Raw genomic sequence first — 22,509 nt, forward strand, 5'->3', positions numbered from 1 at the left:
GTTTCTTTCAGTTGAAACCGCTCAGGCTTAAGCCTGGTCTGTGTAACCGGGGGATAGTATAACAAAAATAATAGCCTTTGGTTTAACCTTGAATGTGATTTTGGATCTTATTGACTCTAATTCTTATCATTTTATTTGGTTTCTCTCACTTTCTTTTTTCAAGCTTGATGAAACCACTCAGGATGTGAGCGTCTCGCAGATAAGTTTGGGTGCCGACTACATGGAAGATGTTGCTTGACATCTAACTGTCAGTTCCTTATTTTATACTTTATGTATTTATGGATTTAGTTCACAATAAATAATTAAGTACAGTCTGACTGTTGACTCGTCCTGTTTTTTTAATTACCATTTAAAACAAAAAACAAAACAAAAGGACAGAAATGAAAGGATAGCAAATTGTGAGTTCTCTTGTTTAAAATAATACCAGAGTCATTGAGTTGTGTTTTAATGTCAGTGAAAGTGTTACAGAAATCACAGTGAAATTAATCTTCAATCATGAATAAAGTGCTAAAAGTGAATGTCTGTTGGGTATTTCTGTTTGAGGCGTAGCACCAACCTTTTACATGAAACCATAATCTAAACCTTACATGTGTGTCAGACAGCTTTGATGGTCTGACACTCACACCTACATGTTCCTATACAGCGCTCTTTAAGCGGCAGTGACGTGCCTCCTTTTGCTCAGGTCAGATAATATCAATTTCTTATTACGCAGCTGTGCCCTGCCCAAGTTGTCTTTCCTCATCAGAAACCAGAAGGAACAGAAACCTCTCACTGCATTCCATTAGACTTGTTTGTGTAGATACTGGTAAGTCGCTTCTTTTTTCCGCTTCAGTCACATGTTACATTTTTAGATGGACATAAGTCAGTGCCTATTTGTTTTAATACCTATGTATTTAATTACCTGAACTGGAGATAAATTATTTATGCTAGTCTTGGTGTTGTGGGCAACAAATTTGAATCAATGTAAATTTGAAGGCTTAGTGTGCAGGATCTGCATTTAATTGAGACACTTGCAGTATAAAAACTGATATTTGCCCACTGAGAGAAGGATAAAGTTTGCTCTATAAAATTATATATAGATAGATATAGCATGATCTTTTTTTATAGCAATGAATGAAATTGCATGATTCTTCTGTATGCCAGTATCTAGTGAATACATGAACATTCAAAAAAAAATAAAAATTCTATAAAAACTTGCCTGGAAATATTTTTATGCTTAAGTTTTCCTGTGTGCATGAAGCGGACACTCCGTATGTGTTCTTATTTAATTAAGACAGCCTTTATAAAAACAACTGTGACATACAAACATGACAAAGATGCTTATTTGATTTATAAATTGTTTGGATTTATGGTAAGTGCAGAGTGCTTTTCATTGTATTTGTGTGTTTTTTACAATTGGATGTGTTTTCTTGAACCTATGAGGCATGACGTTATCAATTGCCTAGTTTTTCATGCTTGATGCTTGTTATAAAACTTATGAATGCGTAGAAAGAAGTACTTTTGGTTGAGAAATGCTACACTTTTCTAAACTAACATCATGTTCAGGACTAATGGCCAGTAAATATTTGTTGTATGCATTGAATCTCTTGATCTGTATGTGACCTGATTTTCTGCAGATTTCCTCTTTCTGTAAGGGTAAAATGTCAAACTACAAAGCAACATTTGCACTGAGAGCTTTTTCTTGGTGTGGAATGAATTGTTGGATTTACCCTAATCTGTCCTTTAATTCACACTCACATTTGTACAGAATATTATATGGCAGTGGCAAAATGATGACAAACGTCTGCCGCCTCATTCTTAGGGAAAATTAGGAACAAATCTCTTCTTTATTATTTAAACAAGTGGTAACACTTTAGTATAGGGACCAATTCTCACTATTAACTAGTTGCTTATTAGCATACCTATTATTAACATATTGGCTGTTTATTAGTACTTCTAAAGCACATAGTCTGCATGACCATATTCTACATCCCTAATCCTACCCAGTAACTAAACTAAACTTAACCACCTTACTAACTATTAATAAGCAGCAAATTAGGAGTTTATTGAGGCAAAAGTCGTAGTTAATGGTTTGTTAATTTCATTCAGGCAGCTTCATCTTGACAAGTGAACTCTGCCATAAAATTAATAATTTTACCAATTCATTTTTTCTTACTTTCTTTACAGTCTTAACGGGAGAAAATGGATGAATTTGAAAACAACAGCACAGACTACAACTACACCGACTTCTATACTGATATAGTGGAACCGTGTTCAATGGACCGCAGACAGGACATGGAGAACTTCCTCCACTTTTTTGTTCACCCCATCATTTGTTTTGCTGGTTTCATTGGCAACGCCCTCGTAATTGTGACGTACGCTCTCTACAAGCGAACCAAGTCCATGACTGACGTGTACTTACTGAACGTGGCCATCGCTGACATCCTGTTTGTGGTGGCCTTGCCTTTGATAATCTACAGCGAGCAGCACGGGTGGTCCATGGGGGACTTGTCTTGCAAGCTGTTGCGTGGCATCTACAGCGTGAACCTCTACAGTGGCATGCTGCTCCTGGCTTGCATTAGTGGAGATCGCTACCTTGCCATCGTACAGGCCCGCCGTTCCTACCGGCTGCGTTCAAGCACTCTGCTTTACAGCCACCTGGTCTGCGCAGCCGTCTGGTTGTTGGCCTTGCTGCTGTCACTGCCCACCTTCATGTTTTATGAGCGTTACCAACCCGGCCCAATGGAATCCAGCTTTTTAAGCAGTGACGACCAGAATTATGTGTGCTTTTTCATGTTTAAGTCGAACGAAACTGCACGTGTGATGAAAACTGTGGTGCCCAGCTCTCAGATTGCGTTGGGTTTCTTCTTGCCGCTGCTGATCGTGGGATTCTGTTACGCCAGTGTCATTGTCACCCTCCTTCGGGCCAAGAACTTTCAGAGACACAAGGCAGTGCGTGTGGTCCTCACTGTGGTCCTTGTGTTTGTGGTCTGCCATATGCCTTATAATATGGCGCTGTTGTATTATACCATCAACATGTTTGAACTGCAGGAATGCAGCCATGAGGAGTCGGTCGCACTGACCATGACCATCACGAAAAGCTTGGCGTACCTGCACGCTTGTCTCAATCCCCTGCTGTATGCTTTCATCGGAGTGAATTTCAGAAACCACTTCCGGAAGATCCTACGGGACATCTGGTGCTTGGGGAAGAACTACATGTCAGCGAGACGCTCCTCACGGGCCACCACTGAAATTTACATTTCCACGCGCCGCTCTATGGATGGCTCGTACAATGACAATGGCACTTCGTTTACCATGTGATTATGCGCTAATTAAGGGCAAAGTGCCCAGCATTTTGACTGACAGACTGATTAGCATTGATCAAAAATGGAAATTCAGTCATCAGTTATTCACCTTCATGTTGTTCCAAACCTGTATGACATTGTCTTTTGTGTTCCACAAAAGAAAGAAAGTCATACTTATTTTTTATTTATTTATTTATTTTATTTTATTTTCATTTTTTTGACTGGGACAACATGAGGTTGAGTAAATGATGGATACATTATTCATTAAATTTTTTTTAAAGAAATTATGCCAATTACAAACCATAAAGGGAAATGGTTATTCCTTGTTTCTATGTTAAAACAGCAAAGTGTAAAAAGTCTTCTGTATATCAATGAATTTTGTAATTGACCTGCTTCATATGTAGTACTAATGCAGGATGTTTTTTTTTTCTAGATGTACTATTTACCTTTTGTACATAGAATCTTTACCATTGCCTAATGTATCTGAGATATAAACATTGTAAGTTTTATCTAAATAAATTAGGCAAAATACTGCAACACAACAACAAAAAACTGAAATGAGATCCAGTGCTGAGAACCAATGCACCAACTGAGTCTCACCATCTTTTTTTTTTTTTTATAACCTTTTAGGTTATTTATGTTTTTAATTATTAACCTTGTAGGTGTTTGTGCTGCAATAATGCATGCCTAATTTATTTCTCATCTGGTTAACGTTTTTTTTTTCATAAGTTTAAAAAAAAATCCTTTCAAAATAATCACAAGTTTTAAATGATATTGAAAGTCTTGTATATGCCATGACCTTTGAAACTTATCTTATCTTTGACCTGTATACAGGTTGTTTTTGCATAACAGTCCTCTACAAAAACTAGTTCCTTCCCCCAAACAGTTATCTTTTGCATATCTGATCATCACTGACAGGACCGCTTTACTGCCATAGCTTTTTTTTTTTATTATTTAAAATTATTTAATTAAATAGGACATTTCTTTCATTATGTAAGTTTCCCAGAATTGACCTACACTAGCTACAGCTTGCTTGAGTAAGAACTTCTCCATTACTGAAACAAACACAGAACAATGTACTTCTGTGTTTTGTCACTGTACCTTAGCTCACTTCAACAGTCTGTAATTCTAAAGTGGATATACAGTGGCATGAACACACAATGCAATGATTCATAGAACTCAGACTAAATGAATGATAGGCAATTTTAGAAAGTAGTAGAAAGGTTATTTATTTTTATTTTAAGAAAAAAAAAAAGTCAATGTCCAGTGCTGTTTTGGACCCCACTGACTTGCTCTGTATGGATAAAAATTTTAAAACATTTTTCGAAATATCTTCTGTTTTTCACAGAAAATAAGAAAAATAATTGTATACAGGTTTGCAACGACATGATGGTCATATCATGTTTGGGAGAACTATTAAGTTAAAAAGGATTATGTGATTCGCAAAAAGCTTTTTGTTTAATGTTAAAATTAGAGGCTGAAGTAATTCAGGTGAGTGCTGAGGACTCAGTAAAATCATCCTCTGTTGCCCCCTATTGACATTGAATAGCATGAGAGCACAGTGTCAAGAGAATTGTTTTTAAATTATTTTTTATACTTGCCGCTCCATACCAACAAAATATAAAATGAAACAGAAAAGAAAGACAAACATTACCATATTTTCAAGTAAGCTATTATTTTATTAAAATATCGGGGGAAATCCCATCGTGTACAAATCTGTTACTTGTGAAAAATCATAACATAACTAACAAAAAAATATCTTTATTCTCTGAGATTTCGTATTTGTTGGTAGGGGACTGGCTTGAGAAAGAAATGACAAAACAATAGACAAAGAGATTACCTGGGTTAAATATAACACATTCTTAACAATCTGTCATAATGTTGGCTAATTGTCATCTGTCTGTGATATACCCGGTGCATTAGAAGGAGCTGCTTTAACTGGGCTTTGCTAAAATACGACGGCTTCTGGTTCGAAAGCATTTTTTGTTTGTTTGTTAAGTAGCTAGCCTAGCTAATAGATTCAATCATTCTCTTGTCTTTAACGGAATGGAGAACAAGCGCTGTAGCATCATTTGAGCGCTCGCTGGCCAGTGAACCCAACTTGGCTACTCTGGAATGCGAATGGAATGCTATTACTATTGGAATGCAATTATGACGTCGCAATAGTGACATCACTTGATGTATAGGCTAACGCAGGAAAATGTATAAAAAGCGAGCAGCTGGACAAAATGGATTGGACTAGGCCTATACAGTTGAGTACTCATCGAATCATATATATATATATATATATGTTCTTTCTTTCTTATTTTTTATTTCTCCCTATTTTTTGTATAGCCTATTTGCCTTATTTCTCTCTCTTCTTTTAAATTTCCCATTTACAAGTTAGTTCTCTTTGCTTAGTTTCGCATTTTCTGCATGTAGGCTACTTCATATTTTACAGGTTTTAAGATAGCCTTCCCAATTTTAATTATTTTCTTTGCATTCCCACGTTTAGCGTTATCAGGTTTGCTTCTTGGTTGATGTGATTTCAGTTGGCGCTGAATATTTGGAGTGGATATTGCTTATTGTGAATTTCCACGTTTATTGTCTTTCTTTCCCCCTAAATTCGAGGTTACGGGTTTACGTTTGAACTTACATGTTGATTTTTTCTCCTTTTCCCCAAGATCAAGGTTATGTTTTCTTTCTGTATTTCTGGGTTGTTTCCTAAAATTCAAGTTGGTAGAGACCAAGCAGGATCAAGGTTCTGTTGTAGGTTGTCTTGCTGAAAGGTTTTCTTGTTGTAGTCAAAGCTGAAATTAAGTTATTGTCACTGCATCAAATAGTAATTATGTGGTCAGTTTTATTAGTTATATTTAGGCAGTGTTTTAATGATGACATGAGTATGTGATTATTGGCAGAAATTAGGTAATATTTTTTTTTGTAAATTTCAATTCAAGGTTCCATTCAAGTTCAAGGTTATAGTTTGAATGTGGGTGAGCGTGATTTCACCAGGTACAACATGTTCCTGGATCAACATCCTTGTTGATCCTGGAACATCATTCCAATTAACCAATCAGAATTGAGATATAACTTTTCTGCAAATATCTGTTTTAGACTTACAATCAGGGTTAGGTGCTTCTACACCCTTGTTAATCAGACATCATTTCCCACTGATTTTAGGAATAAATTATGGGTAGGGTTAGGTTTAGGGATAGGGATTGTGTTAAGTCTATATTTTTGGACAATAATGTTGATCCAGGATCATCAAAAGATGTTGATCCAGGAACATGTCTTGCTTGGCAAAATCACGGCGACCTTTGAATGTGAATTTGGATTTTTTAAATGTTTCATTTATTTATTTATATTATTACTATTATTATTTTTTTTGTGTGGTTGCTCGCTCATGAGGTTGATCTACAGAGGTCAAGGTTACTGGTTAAAGTTTTCTTTTTTTCCAAGCTTAAGGTTACAGGTTAACACTTTCTTTACATATCGTTTGTCTCCCAAAATCTAAGTTTATATTTCAACTTTATTTGAAAGTTTTATTGGTGGTGGTCTCACTGAACATCAGTCACCACTGACACGATATGATCAATATTCTGCTGTTGTCTTGCTCAAAGGTTGTCTTGTTATAAATATTGGACTTTAACTAGGAAGATGGAGTCTGTTTTATTTGGTGTATTTACAAAAACAACAGTTTTGTGTTAAGAGCAGTAACACTACTTGGTTCATGTCGAGCCCTTCATGACGAAAGTAATAACATGATGTTTTTTTCAGTAACCACCTGGATTTAATCATAAATATTCTTGATTAATTAAAAATGAATCTTTAATGAACCGAAAAGAACTATAATTATTATATGAAGTGGAAATTATTTCAAGCTTTATATATATATATATATATATATATATATGTATATATATCATCATTGATGGTCAAATCAGCGGTTTATACCATTTAAGATTAACTTAGCATGGTTTGTGAGAACTTGAATATGGATGTTCACCAGTTCTTTTCAGTAATCTTTACATGCAGTTCACAAACAGTCTAAGCATCTGACATTTGTAACTGCACTTGTTGGAACCTACCCTTATAAAAATAACCATAATACCACATATACTACCAAAATACCAGTTAATTAATTAATACATTTATTGTTACTACTGGAAAATAAAATAAAACGGCTTAACTTAAAATGTGGTGTTCAAACAGTAAAAAAAAAAAAAAAAAAAATTTAAAAACCTTTTAGAATATTGTTATTTGTTTTTATTTATTTATTTAGACATGATGACTAATAGCAAGTTTTATTATACTGAACAACAGTTTTATTGTGGTCACAATAACTGCAGTATCTATGGTATTTGGAACAATTTTATGTAACCAGGCCTTCATCTTGTCATTAAACATCTGTATGATGTTCTTCATCAAAATAAAAATAAAATTTACAATATTATAATGTTTATAATTTCATTTTTGTGTATTTTGTCTTTTCGTTAGTGGCACAGATACAGTAGCCTAGTTGTCAAATTACTTGCGTTAAGTCTTCGTAATTTTCAACATTATTAAAGTATAGCCTATTTAATTATTTTCTTTATTCATTTTTAAAGGGAATTGTGTTATACTGTGATGAGTATTATAAAATAATTTTTATATAAATATATGGTATAGGTTATTACATGCTCGAACAGCTTTTATTTTTATGTAAAACATTACGATATTGTTACTTTTTTATACGATATTGTTAAGTCCAAGTCATTTAAATCCTTTTGAGTCAGACCTTTTCATGTTTTTTATATGGAACTTCTGTCATAATAAACATTGCATGATAATATTTCAAGGTTTTGAAGCTCTTGTAGTCGAACCATAGTCGAACATTTCTACGTCATGCTGCCGGAATTTCCGGCGGAGCAGGACGGAAGTAGGTACGTGGCTGCTTCAGCTGACATTCTGCACGATGGCGGCAGAGGTTCAGAGCGGCGACCTCAACAGTGCAAATTCGAGCCGGCTCGAAGTGTCTATCGACGGTTTGACTTTGAGCCCGGATTCCGAGGGCGAACAGGAACAGGCCGAGACGTCGGCGGGGCAGAGCGCTGGGAACCCTGAGCTGAGCGGCGATGGGGAGGAGGGCGAACCTGCCAGCAGCGGTACGATCGACAGGAAATGGGGCTTTTCTTTAGTCGAGCTCTACGGGCTGGCGCTCAGATTCTTTAAAGGTAAGGTTTATGTCACTACACACACAAATAGACATTGATTGAACACAACCATGCAGTAGCATTGTCATCTCTGTGTTACAGATTGATCTCGCGGTGTTGTTTCGATTTAGTGAGGTCGCTGTTTTCTTATTAGAGTCCTGTCTGTTTCGGTTATCGGTGGTTGTTGAAAAGTTCTGCTTAAATAGGTCGCAGTGTTCAGGGTTAAGAACCTCTAGAGGAACTGCCTGCCCCAACCGGTGACAGCACCACTAAGTGTCATGTGCCTGACTTTAAATCAAAGTGTCTCTATATGAAAGATTGCAGAAATATTCAAAATAGACTAGTGAACCACTAGTGCTGTACTAGGTAGGTCTCCTTGACAGCAAAACCAGCACTGTAGATTTTGTTCAATAAAATATTTAGTCCTTTCCGCAGGTCTACACCCATTTCTTGCCTGTGGGCTGATGAATGCAGTCTGTTTGTGTGTCCATCAGCTATATAGTCTGTTAAGTGCTGCAGCTCTCTTAATTAATGCACAACTAATGTACCAATCAAGATGTTTCAGATACCAGCTGAGCATTAAGGTGTCTTATGTGTCTGGTTCATGACGTTCAAGCAAATGTGCACAAAAAAACTTCTACACAATTTACAGAAAAATGATAATCATCTTTTCATGACTTTGACTAAACTGGGATTTAGCTTTGTGAGTTGCTGTAAAAATACTATTAGTTCAATCTTAATTTTAAACTAAAATAAATAATTTTAGAACAAAAACAATGGAAATGAAACATTTACAACAAAAAAGATGCATCTCATGTGACCATTAACTGATCAGAGAACCGTGAGCATGTGAAATATTGTCTCAGGGTTTACGTCAAGTAAATATTTTGCATCAAAGTGATTTGGCTGACAAAAAAAGTTTGGAAATCCTTTTTTCTAATGTAATGAGAGCCAGTTGAAATTTTGAATCCACATTTTTGCACTGTTTTCCCTCAGAGAAAGATGGGAAAGCCTTCCACCCGACCTATGAGGATAAACTCCGTCTGGTCGCCCTCCACAAGCAAGTGTTGCAGGGGCCTTACAACCCAGATGCTTCCCCTGAGGTGGGCTTCTTCGATGTGCTGGGAAATGACCGCAGGTAAGCATTGATTTGATCTTTGACCTTACTGCACTTCCCTGCTGTTGGAGTCACATTAGCAATTTTTTATGAATATTTTTATGAATATCTTTTAGTGCTAGTGAAGTGTTTTCCTTGAGCTCTTTTGTACATAAATTAATGTCTAAAATCAATGTCTTATTTATTTAATAAATATGAAGTGTATTTATATATAAATTAGTGCTGTCAAACGTTTAATCGCATCCAAAATAAAAGTTTTTGTTTTTATAATATGTGTGTGTACTGTATATGTTTATTATGTATATATGAATACACAAACATACATGTTTATTTTTAAAATATTTAGATGTGCATATATATTTATATTCGTATATAATTTATATATATAAATATAAATATTTTGTATATAAAACAAAACATGTTTTTCTTAAATACATGCATGTGTGTGTATTTATATATACATAATAAATATACACAGTACACACACATATATTATGTAAACAAAAACTTTTATTTTGGATGCGATTAATTGCAATTAATCGTTTGACAGCACTAATATAAATATTTATAAATATAGAGTTTAAATGCTATTTATTTATTTATTATACATTTTAGACTTAATATTTTCCTTTAATTAAAGATGATACTGATCTTATAGATGCTACAAAGTTCCTGTAGCGTATAAGTTTTATTATTTTAATATGAATTAATTTTTTTTAGTCTGTGATTTTGCTGTGGATATACAGATGGGGATTTCCAATAACAATTGTAACTTTTTCAGAAAAGAATGGGCATCTTTGGGCAACATAGAGAAGGACGAGGCCATGCTGGAGTTTGTAAAGCTGTTAAATAAATGTTGCAGTTTATTTGCACCTTTCATCGCGTCACACAAGATTGAAAAGGAGGAGCAAGAGAGAAAGAGGTCAGACTTGCAGATAAAGATGATTGATTTTCCTTCTCTATCGATTTTATCTTCTCTCCTATTTAGTGTCTCACTTATTTAAATTAGACTGATTTACTGTTCTTCCCTCTCTTGAGATATAGAATTCTTTCAGAGATCCACCATGCCAACATAAAATAAACTTCTTTCTAAATAACGTTGAAAACCTGAACACTCTCCGTAACTTCACAGATGTCTCTAATGTTGTGTATGGTCTCTTGTTGTTTTTCCTGAGAAGGAGGGAGGAAGAGGAGCAGCGGCGTAGAGAGGAAGAGGAGCGTGAGCGGCTGCGGCAGGAGGAGGAGAGACGCAGGCATGAGGAAGAGGAGAGGCTGAGGCGAGAAGAGGAGGAGAGAAGACAAGTTGAGGAGGAACGATTCCGTGTAGAGCAGCAGAAGTGAGTGACACCTGCTTTAATTATTCCAGAACTAAAGTAAAACAGCATTGTTTGAAAATGTCTGTTGAAAGACTCAAGGCTGGAATACACCACACGACTTTTGTCCAGAATCAGACTATGATTCCATCCAGTCGGTGTATTTCAAAAATATTTTAATATTTTGACCAGATTTGAGAACAGATTTGAGAACACGTTGTCATTTGTGATCGTGTTTTAATGTCTGTTCAGATTATAAAAGTTATGTAGTGTACAGGTACACATAATACATTTTTTCTCACTCTCTCTGATGTGTTAGGCAGCAGATCATGGCTGCACTGAATGCGCAGACAGCAGTGCAGTTCCAGCAGTATGCAGCGCAGCAGTACCCCGACAGTCCAGAGCAGCAGCTCATCCTCATTCGACAGCTGCAGGAGCAGCACTATCAGCAGTACATGCAGCAGCTGTATCAGGTGCAGCTCGCTCAGCAGCAGGTGAGAGCCCATGATTCATTCTCCCAGTCCCACTCATGTCTACAATGCTTTTGTGATCCTTGACTACATTTTGAAAAACTACCCTACTGTTCAAAAGTTTGGATGGAGCCAGTATAATTTTTTTTTGGAAGAAATAAATACTTTTATTAGGCAAGGATGCGTTAAATTAGAAAAGTGACAGTAAAGATTTCTATTTCAAATTAATACTGTTCTTTTGATCCTTCTAATATTCAAAGAATCCTGAAAAAAAAACAATCACTGTTTCTGACAAGATATTAAGCAGCAACTTTTTTTCAACATTGATATAAATAAGAAATATTTCTTGAACGGCAAATGATCAAATGTTATAATGATTTCTGAAGGATCATGTGACTGGATTAATAGCTGCTGAAAATTCAGCTTTGCCATCACAGGAATATATTACATATTAAAATAGAGATCTAAGAATGGTCAAATATTTCACAATATAACAGTTTTTATTGTATTTTTGATCAAATCAGTGCAGCCTTAGTAAAGAACATAAGAGACTTCTTTCAAAAAAAATTTTACTGACCCCAATCTTTTGAACGGTATTGTATATGTGCTCAGCTTCATTCAGTATGGAAAGGGTTTCCTCTCAGTTTTCATAGTTGATAAGCCTGTTTATTTTGCTTATTTTGCTACGCACTATTATGTAATTAGTCACATTTTATTATTCACAATCCGAACAGACCTGCAACCCACCAGTTAATAATGACTGGTATAATAAAGAACAAAACTGCAGTGCTAGCATTTGGTTTGCAGATGTGCAGTAACTAAGTAGATTATTTTAATGTGTTTTACACATCTGTCACTGCAAGCTAAACTGGTTTTATTGTCATGTAATGGACTTTGACTCACTGATGCAATTAAATTTTTTTTTCTGTGTACATATCCCCGGGTGTTGCTGTGTTCATTTGACACTGTAAAATTCACATCTTGGTCCAGCTTGTAGATTTCCACCTGAGCTTCTAAGCCTGACAAGTGGTGTTTTAATTGATCATTTAAAAGAGAGCGAGGTTGGAAATTTAGTTTTACCAAGTTCTAGAATGTAATTCATCATAATTCTGGACTGTGTTTTTAAAATGTATTTATTTACTGTTGTGTCATGCCAATGTTTCCACTGTTTTCTCCAGGCTGCTCTGCAGAAACAGCAGGAGGATGCTATAGTGCTGTCTACATTAGAGGCCAGCGAGGTGTCAGCGCCTTCTGCTGGAGACGAGGCTCCCACACTGAACGGCCAGGCAGAGTCCACTACTGACAGCTTAGAACGGGAGCCGGACCTGGAGCCTGCAGAAGAGGTCACTGACAATGGACCCACTGGTGAGTTTGTGTATTTCTACCGCTTCATTTGAGTACTGTTAATGTCAACTTAAAATCAGATTGACAAAAGTTTTGCTATGCAGCACCCACTTTTCACCATCCAGTCAATTTCCAATGGGTAAAATCAAGTCTTGCCTAAAATTTTTGTCTCGCTGAATTTCCAGTATGTCAGATTACAGAAGAACATGGGTTTCAAATGCTGTTTAATTATCATTTAGGGGTTTGTGGACTCTAAAATTCAATTTGCTTTTCATGCTGTAGTATCACATATTCTGGTACATTTCAATTTAAAATAGGGCTGGGTTGAAAATATAGATTTCTTAATTTTAATCTGTTCTCTTTTCAAATAACTGATATTGAGTCTTAAATGCCAAGAATCTCTCTTTTAGTCTGTGCTGTTTTCTGTTGATGCATGAACAAAACTTCACTAAACATTATTTGTAACTTGCCACACATCCAATACATTGCAATAAGCTTTGTGCTTTGTTACTTTTGATATGAAACGAAGTCTAAACTTATTATAAAATTAATCTATTTAACAATAAATAGTTTTGACCATTTTTCTTCTAAATTTCGTCTTGCGAAAAAACCTATTATAACAGCCTAAATATATCCAAATGAGTCTATCCAATCAAATTAAATCGACATCTGAATTGAATTGCAAGCTTGTAAATTGAAATGAAATCAAATGAAAATGTGGAATGTGTCAATGCCCAGCTCTAATTTAAAATATTAAAATAATAATAATAAAAATTAATATTCAGTAATATACCATATTCCTGGTTCTCAGACTCTCCACCTGTAATAGCAGCCCCCTCCATGTGGACCCGGCCGCAGATAAAAGACTTTAAAGAGAAGATCCGTCAGGATGTGGACTCTGTGATCACGGTGGGCCGGGGGGAAGTGGTGACCGTCCGGGTTCCCACCCATGAGGAGGGCTCCTATCTCTTCTGGGAGTTTGCCACTGACTATTACGACGTTGGCTTCGGAGTCTTCTTTGAATGGACTGACTCTACTAACGCTTCAGTCAGCGTGCACGTCAGCGAGTCTAGTGACGAAGACGAGGATGAAGAAGGTGAGGAACAAATGCCTTGATTCTTTGGTACCATATCATTGGCTAATATTGCATATTTAATTTAGCTCATTTCTTCTATTTTTACATTTCAATTACGTATTTTACCCATGTAATGCTCACATGAAGTTTTTTTAAGACACTAATACTAACAGATTTAAATGCATCTTTAGCAAATCTGTAAGTCTCAAATCTCATTTTAATACTGTACATTATAATGTTGCACTTTTTTTAGCGTTTTATTTTTTATTTAGACGATATGTATAGAATTTTAATATTGGTCATAAAATTATTGATTTATTGGTATTAAACAGAATTTTAATATCAGTGCGAATAAATATACACAATTATCAGTTTTCTAACAAAATGAAAGCTCAAGGGTTTAATTCTTGCAAGTGAAATTAAGCCGTAAGTATTGTAGTTTTACTAGTGTAAAGTAAAAAATTAATATACTAAATTATGGGACTTTTTTTTTTTTATATATAATGCAGCTGAATAATATATTTATTTATTACCAAACAACAACGTAGTTGTCATACATGCATACATAAATAATGCAGTTGTATAATATACATTTGTCTTATTATAATTAAATAATCTGAGCCAGAGCTATTTTCCCTGAGGATTCTAAGATAGTTGCTAAGGAAATACTTTGATTATGGTCAAATGAAAAATTATCTTAAGAATTTAATTTGTAATGTTAATTGTAATTTTTTTAAAATTTGTTTAGACAAAATAATTGAGAATTTTAATATTGCCCATTTATTGGATATTGGCCATAAAATGAAAAGGAAAAAAAAAAAAAAACGGTTTAATTTTTAAACTGTGGAAATCAAAAGACTACTTTTGATATAAAGTTTAGATAGATTGATTAATTTAAGTTTCTGTTGCTGTTACATTTTGTGTAAATATGAATTGTAGATTTAAGTTCTGTTCTTTTTCTCTCAGGTGAGGGCCAGTCTGAGGAGAAAGCCAAGAAAGAGGCTGGGAAAGCGCAGGTGGATGAGATAGTGCCGGTGTACCGGCGGGACTGTCATGAGGAGGTGTACGCTGGGAGTCACCAGTATCCCGGCCATGGTATATACTTGCTCAAGTTTGACAACTCCTACTCGCTCTGGAGGTCTAAAACCGTCTACTACAGAGTATATTACACCAGATAAGCCTGGAGTCAAGACTGTGGGACAGGAATGTGTGTGTGTATGTTAAGAGATAGATGGAATAAAAAGAAAGATCAAAAACAAGGAAATTTATGGGATGTCCACTACTGGGGGAGGGACAAAGAGATTTAACATGAGTGTGTGTGTGTGTGTGTGCGTGTTTCAAGGCAAACTTCACGAGTGTGTCTGTCATGCTGTTTGAATCCAGGAGGAATGGGCCATGTACTTGGCACCTCTGTTTTGCACTCTAAAAGATGTACTCTGTGATTTTATGCTTGATATTCTAATTTCAGCCTCCATCTTCTAATTTCATCCAAAGAGGTACAGGATAAATTAGTGTATCCTAATTAAAACGGCCTACAAACGTCATGTTTAGATGATAAACAACGGAGTAAACACTAACACGCCTTTCTCCTGGAATACTTCCTTATTTAGGTCAACACTGAGTAAATCAGCCAATGGCGTGCATCTACTCATGTTTTCCTCCTATCAGCACACAGAACTGAAGTGCATCGGTGAGTGTGAGATAAAAAGAATGTAAAGGACTTTTTTAACAATGCAAAGTGGACCTGGAGGCCTCTACGAGAAGAGATTTTGCAGCATTTTCTAAACCAGATGGATTGTGTCTAAAACGTTTAATATTTATTCATCTCTGTGGTAGAGTAGGGTCATGCTTCTGTCTGTAAGTCCTATAACATTTATCTCATCTCTCCAACATTCGCTTCTCTGCTTCCACAGAGCCCCAGATTTATTGTTTGGGTTCGTTTTTTGTATTTTTTGTTTGTTTTGCATATGTCGTCAATGCGAGATTTATCAGTATTGACTTTTAATGTGGCACAGCTAGTAGTTTGAAATATTCTTGCCTTTCAGTTTGGTCATTTCTTTGTTGCTTAATGCGTGTAGTTACAAACAGCCTTGTAAGAACTTAAAACTTAATGTATATTGATTAAAATTTCTACTCGTTACACTTATACTTGGTTCTCTATGGCAGAAATAACAAGCGTCTCTCATTGTCATTATATTAATAATGAAGTGTTTGTATAGCTGATTGAGACTAACTATCAAAAGCTGCGTTTGAGTTGCTGATTAACATTTTCTGTTATTTATTGGACTGTTCAGTGCATTGAAGATTATTACGGCGAAGTTCCTGAGAATCTGCAGACTTTTTTTTTTTTTTCCTTCAAAAATATCTGCTCTAGCCACTCTGGATTCGTCACTGGCTGTATCGATGAGTGAAATGTGTCACTTTCATGATTGTATGTCAAGACTCCTGTGTAATGCAAGTCACTGCTATACAACTGTGATCAAACATCGTCCATATATACAGATACAGATGCTGTTACACGGTGTTCACATGATGAATAAAGCAGTGTGTTGGAGTGTTAAGAGCTGTGATGAGTCAGTGTTCATAGAGACCGTCATTGCTAAAACTGTCCAAAGACTACATTAATGTCACGTGTACAGTCGATTGGTTACAAACGTTCCCTTGTTTATTCTTTCCATGTATTTTCCTTTTTAACTTTTTGTAATACTGACTTCAGGCCTTTGTATAGTGAAAGTGTAACGTTTGGCATGGTATTGAAAGTACAGCTCTTGGGAAAAAGACAACGAGCAATAGGGTAACTGATCTGAAACTTGTCTTCATATTTAAAGTGGAAACTTCAGTGACTTTCTGACCATAAAGGCATAAACAGAAGTGTTTTTGTATTGGTTTCGCTAGTGTGATCTGATCTGTATGCGTTCAAGGATGAGTGTCCTGAAGCGTATATTTGATTAAACTTGCGTTCCTCTGTATGTACATCCTGATTCTTTTATGATACCCTTCTAGTCATGTGCATGTTTTACATACTCAGACGTTGTGTTACAATACCCGTTCACTAATTCTTGAGAAATGGGGTAAAACATGTTCTACAACTTTTTTTTTTTAATGGCAACATTTCCACTGAAACTCCTATTACTTAAAATGTTTTAACACATCAAAAGTGACCTTTCATTTAATTATGTAAAAATAAATATCACTGACATTTTAAAAAGCACCTAACCTCACACTATATGTTTTATATACAGGTGCATCTCAATAAATTAGAATGTTGTGGAAAAGTTCATTTATTTCAGTAATTCAACTCAAATTGTGAAACTCGTGTATTAAATAAATTCAATGCACACAGACTGAAGTAGTTTAAGTCTTTGGTTCTTTTAATTGTGATGTGTATTTATTTATTTTTTAATCATATCCATTACACAAATTATACATTATTTTTTGGGGCTGATAATTCAATAGATGGTGCCGGATTTGTGTATTTTTATAATAATTATTTGACACATTATTTTGAATTTTTTTTTGTGTGCTGTTGGCCCTTATTGACAGGAAAGAAAAGCACATTTTGTGAATTAAATACATACATTAAAGAAGCAATAAGTTGCACCCCAATTAAAAGTCCTTGATAAGAATTTTGTCCCAGTACTCATCAATCAGTGCATTTAGTTATGTTCATTAATGAATCTGCATTTACAACGAGGCTATTATAATGGTAGCTTGGAGCAGTTTGTGACTTATCACTGTAGTCCTGTCAGTCACAGGTCATGATTTCCCTATGCAAAAGGAAGTTTCAGCAGGCTCAGTGTTAACAGGAAAATTAATACTATCACTCCCATCCAGAAATGCTGTCTCAGCTGGTTCCATTGCCACAACAAACAAAAGTCCACTTCCTTAACACTTTAGCAGAACACACACAGACAATTTATCTTCTGATCCTTCCTGGCACTCTGGGTTTTTAAGAGCGTACTACGCTTGCAGCCACAAGATGGAGCTAATAGTGTAGATATGAAGCATATGCATTTCAAAACACCAGCTTTTGTTCCTTTCACAAGCAAAATAGACAGGTTATTCATTGGCCGTTTATTTATTTATTTTTTATTGAATGTTTATTTAGACAGAATAGAAACACCAATAGATTAAAATAATTAACCGTGATTAATTTTGTGATTCCAAAAGTTTTAAGAACTAATTTACTACTGTAAATAAATTACTTAATACTTAAACTACTGAACTATTGAGCTGTACTTCTGAAGTACTGTAAATGTTAAAGGATATAAATTGTCTGCTTACATCTTGATATTTAGCACTTTGTTTTTTTTTTTACTTTTAACTTATTTTTAAGTCATACCAAACTTATTGAGTACTGTCTTTAAACACTACCTATATGAAGTATGATCAGGTTTTACGGAATATCTTTTTTTTTTCTTAAAAATGTTTTTTATTCGTTTTTTTTTCTTTTGAAAATGCTTGAAATGAAATTTTCCTTATGTAATATTTAGAATTAAATCTGTTTAATGTACTTCGTAAGACTGCCAACATTTTTTTCTGACATCCCTTTGAATAAATATAAAATAAATATTGTATTTAAAATAAAAATACTAATAAAAAGAAACATTGATCAGTATTAATTAAAATGCCCTGTAGATTAAGTATTTACAATGTATGTTACATGTTAAGGCACATTCAAGCAAAATACATGAAAATGCAATAAAGAGCCTCGAAGTCCGCGAGAACCACAGTAACTTATCCATGCCGGGTTTTCCACACAGCAGACGCTAAAGGCAGGTAACCTCTCCCTCACACCGCTCAGAGCTCATTCGCCAATCCAGTTCCAGTTCCTACAGGTGGTTGGAAGCCTTTCCGTGTTTTCCATATACTTTCTGTTCACGTTTTCTTTTCGACTCCCTGAGTTCAAACTCATGTTCCCCAATGCTCACCAGCGGCAACGTCCCGGACCGCTTCTGTATCTTTTAAAAATTATGGCGGGACCTTTTGTGAACAGACCTTCTTCTCACGGCAACTTCTGGGATACTTCGTTTGGATTTTAAATCGCCTCAACCCGATGTTCATCTCAAATTTAAACAAGATTTAAAATGCCGTTCCCCACGAGAACCGTTGCGCCTCAGCTGGTGAGCAGGTTGAGAGGGAGCGCTGGCTCCGAGAAGAGCTTCACGACGCCGGACGGTCGCAGAGTTCGCAAACCAGTTTTGTTCTCTTCTTTGGAAGAAGTTTGTTGTCATACGCTCACCAGCATCCTGCATCAACTGTCCGATCTATCGCGGCATGCCAGTGACATATTCCTGGGAATTGAGACTCAGGCTGTGTTGATCACGCAGAGGACATCAAGGATTCAAGTGCGTTTGGAGAGATTACAGCTCACCGTGCGGAAGCTTGATCCCAAAACGATTAAAATACGTAAGTTTAGAGACTCAGTCTTGTATTTGTTGCCTACTTTAACGTTTAATACTTTTATGAACAAGTCAATAACAAACATATAGGAGAGCATCAGTTAATAATGAACATAAAACTTGATTCATATCATATACAGTATGTCAGTATTTAAGGATTTGTTAAGCACTGTCGCAAAGTATGTTTGTTAATGACTTATTAATGAAAGCTATAAGCTGTCACGCGATTATTGATTCTGAAGAACACATATATCTAATAGCAACACAGCCATTGAATGCTAAATGTAAGTTTTTGAAAGGCTGCAGTGCACTCGAAACGAACTAACGTTATGGATTGGGTCCGCAAGACAAAAGGCTTGTGTGAATGTTATGGGTCAAGCACAAGGCGTTGTGTTGGTGTAATGATTTAAGGTGAAGAGAATGCAGTTTCCCTTAAGGGCCAAAGTTCTGTCAAACGTGATAGATCTGCTTTAACGTACCATCTGCGCCCACCTACACCCCTACAGCAGAAACCCCCTCCAGGACATCTTCATTAGGGTCCATATATATATGTGACTCTTGAGCACAAAACCAGTCACGAGTAGCACTGGTATATTTTGTAGCAATAGCCAAAATACATTGTATGGGTCAAAATTATCAATTTTTCTTTTATGCCAAAAATCATTAGGACATTAAGTAAAGATCATGTTGGACATTAATAACATTGTTACAAAAGATTTATATTTCAAATACATGTTGTTCTTCTGAACTTTCTATTCATCAAAGTATCCTGAAAAAGTATCAATATTTCAAAATAATAAACAGAACAACTGTTTTTAACATTGATAATAATAAGAAATGTGTCTTGAGCACCAAATCAGCATATTAGAGTGATTTCTGAAAGATCATGTGACACTGAAGACTGGAGTAATGATGCTGAAAATTCAGCTTTGCCATCAAAGGAATAAATTGCATTTTAAAATATAGAAAAATTGAAAAATGTTATTTTAAATATTAATTAAATATATTATTTCACAATATTGCTGTTTTTACTGGATCAAATAAATGTAGCCTTGGTGAGCATAACTTAAGTGTCTTCTTAAAAAACATAAATCTTCCCGAGCCCAAACCTTTGAATGGTAGTGTATATTCATGGAGAAGTGCAGTATACATGAGCAAACTGGACATTTGTTTTCTACTTTTTTGTTGTTGTTATACAACAGCTTTTATATAAGTTATACAATTGCTTTTATGCAGCTGTTTTAAACCAAAACTTAATATGGAGTAACTTATGTTTTAGATATAATTTGGCCAGTTAGATTGTATATTTCTGAAATGGCCATTGAAAATGACACCAAAATAAGCCATCAGCCTAAAAACAGAGCATGATAGTGGAGTAAACACAAATTCCCCTCTGCTCATAATGTTGCAAAGGAACACATAACAAAAAGCTCATTGGTGAGACAAACCCCACTCCCAAGTGATCCTAGAGCGAAAGAAAGCATTTACGCTCCCCGCTTGCTTTCACTTTGCATCGCTTACATACTGATACAGATGATACAAATTGTAATACTTACTCTCGTATATTCAGCAGTCTTTAGGACATATGTATAATGTAAACTGGTATGTTACCATCCACTCTACTAGAAGAGGGTTGTGTTAAAGGGGTCATGAACTGCCTTTTTAATTATTTTGTACTGTTCTCTGAGGTCCACTTATAATGTTAAATGTAAATGTAAAATTTTTACATCAAAACCATTACAATATTTTTGAAGTAATAGGCTATTTTCTGTCCTGTTTTGACCCCCCTCATCAGAACGCTCTGTTTGAATAGGCGTGGCGGATTGTAGACTCAGAAGTAAACGCCCACACTGCTATGATTGGCTAACAGTTGTTTATGTTTGACATCCTTCATAGATGGACGCTGCTGCCGTAATTTAGGTTAAAAACACATAAATACTAACTATACATACAACATATCAAACGATCTGTAATAACAGACAAAGCAATAGTGACCACATAATAAACAGTTACTCACACTTGTGTGGTGCAACATTATTGTCGGATCCAATATATTCGGCACAGCATCATCTTTTATTTTCAATCTTTCTGAAAATCATGTGTCGAATTGTGCCTTGTTTGTAAATGAATCCATGGTAAAATGAAGTGAACAAAGGACCAAGTTCTTACTGACGTGATCTGGAACTTCATTAAAAATAAAGTTCATCCACTTTTTCCTAATGTTGTGATCAGAAGGACATCAATGCAAAGACTTTATCTTTATCGTTTGGTTTCTGCGTAGACCTGCGTTTGCCTCTCTCGTTATTCATCTACTACATTGCGTGAATCGGTGGGCGGGGCTAAACAGACAGTGATGTCGAAGCAGGTGTTGATCTTCTTCTGTGAAGGCGGGGTTTAGCCACACTATTACGTCATAAAGTGGCGCATTCCACAACCTGTCGTTTTGGCAGACTGGCTTCAATATAAGCTGTTTTTAGACTAACAAGAAAGTATTGATTTCTGAAACTTACAGGATGTTTTATAGTACAGTGACCTCTATGTCAAGGGAATTTTGATTTCTCAGTTCATGACCTCTTTAAGTGATACTGTAAATGCTGCTAATGACATGTGTCTCCAGTGAAGGTGAATAAAGGTTCCCACAGGGAGAGCTCTTATTTGGATGTCCTGCCCTTAAGACAATACCATGTAACAATAGACAGGATGTGACTTAAGACAGTCTCATGCCAATCTTAAATACTTTACAATTTGTTGAATAGTTTGTGAATTTGTATGAATGCATACAATCTCATTCTTATGTTTTTTAAATGATCTGCTTACACTCCATTAGGGTAAGATTTAGGAGTGGTGTTAGGGGTAGACCTTCATGGTGACGTTTTACCTACAGTATGTTTTTGCGCATGTCAGATCGTACAAATTTAAAAACATCTGACATTTTAAATGAAGGACTTTTTTTTGTTAAAGGCCAGAGGTCAAAGTTTGTGTTTGCTTATATCTTGAAGGTGTTAGGTCAAGGTCAACTACTGTTTTGGCCTTAAAGGGGAAGCACCTGATGATGAATCAAGCTGGAGATCCTAAGTTCCTTCATTTTTCCAGACTGCATTAGAAACATTTTACTTTGCAAAACATACATGATTGTCTGTTGTTTACATTTTAAATTGCTTTTTTTTTTGTCGTCGTTGTTGCTTTTTTTCCTTTTTTTAATTTTTAATTTATTACTTTAATTTTAATTTACGACATTAAAAGGTTAATGAGTGTGTATACAATTAGTATTTTAATAGGCACTTTTATATAAAGCAAATTGCAAGACAGTATTTAAAGTAACAGTCACAGGCT

The 22,509-nt window shown here is 35.4% G+C and overlaps 3 protein-coding genes across 4 annotated transcripts in view; all 3 read left to right on the forward strand.

Moving 5' to 3' along the window:
* The first annotated feature begins 166 nt into the window (after positions 1-166).
* On the forward strand, positions 167-3,386 carry LOC107726495 (C-C chemokine receptor type 6-like). Its single transcript, XM_016536103.1, has 3 exons — positions 167-247; positions 713-805; positions 2,167-3,386. The coding sequence occupies exon 3, from the start codon at positions 2,182-2,184 to the stop codon at positions 3,298-3,300; it is 1,119 nt and encodes a 372-aa protein (XP_016391589.1). The 5' UTR covers positions 167-247; positions 713-805; positions 2,167-2,181; the 3' UTR covers positions 3,301-3,386.
* Positions 3,387-8,149: 4,763 nt separating this feature from the next.
* LOC107726445 (Golgi resident protein GCP60-like) lies at positions 8,150-16,743 on the forward strand. Of its 2 annotated transcripts, none has more exons than XM_016536019.1 (8): positions 8,150-8,476; positions 9,452-9,593; positions 10,354-10,494; positions 10,751-10,909; positions 11,205-11,379; positions 12,534-12,720; positions 13,511-13,795; positions 14,741-16,743. In XM_016536019.1, the coding sequence occupies exons 1-8, from the start codon at positions 8,218-8,220 to the stop codon at positions 14,950-14,952; spliced, it is 1,560 nt and encodes a 519-aa protein (XP_016391505.1). In that variant the 5' UTR covers positions 8,150-8,217; the 3' UTR covers positions 14,953-16,743. The 2 variants fall into 2 exon arrangements, with proteins under 2 accessions (XP_016391505.1, XP_016391506.1); XM_016536020.1 differs by having other exon boundaries at positions 13,532-13,795.
* A 1,941-nt stretch (positions 16,744-18,684) lies between these two features.
* LOC107726444 (NHS-like protein 1) overlaps positions 18,685-22,509 on the forward strand; it is a 115,040-nt gene continuing 111,215 nt past the window's right edge. The window contains exon 1 of the mRNA XM_016536012.1: positions 18,685-19,183. Within this exon, the coding sequence (XP_016391498.1) occupies positions 18,862-19,183 (322 nt within the window). The 5' untranslated portion in view covers positions 18,685-18,861. The remainder of the gene's footprint in view (positions 19,184-22,509) is intronic.

Source organism: Sinocyclocheilus rhinocerous, unplaced genomic scaffold (assembly GCF_001515625.1).
Source record: "Sinocyclocheilus rhinocerous isolate Xijiao unplaced genomic scaffold, SAMN03320098_v1.1 scaffold605, whole genome shotgun sequence".
NCBI classification, from domain to species: domain Eukaryota; kingdom Metazoa; phylum Chordata; class Actinopteri; order Cypriniformes; family Cyprinidae; genus Sinocyclocheilus; species Sinocyclocheilus rhinocerous.

What these genes read in the sequence shown, in the direction of transcription:
- LOC107726445 (XM_016536019.1), top strand. Translation starts at nt 8,218, where the DNA reads ATGGCGGCAGAGGTTCAGAGCGGCGACCTCAACAGTGCAAATTCGAGC. An exon ending in GTGCTGGGAAATGACCGCAG is followed by an intron (nt 9,594 to 10,353) that starts GTAAGCATTGAT and finishes TAACTTTTTCAG; the next exon opens with AAAAGAATGGGCATCTTTGG. An exon ending in TGCAGCTCGCTCAGCAGCAG is followed by an intron (nt 11,380 to 12,533) that starts GTGAGAGCCCAT and finishes TGTTTTCTCCAG; the next exon opens with GCTGCTCTGCAGAAACAGCA.
- LOC107726495 (XM_016536103.1), top strand. Translation starts at nt 2,182, where the DNA reads ATGGATGAATTTGAAAACAACAGCACAGACTACAACTACACCGACTTC.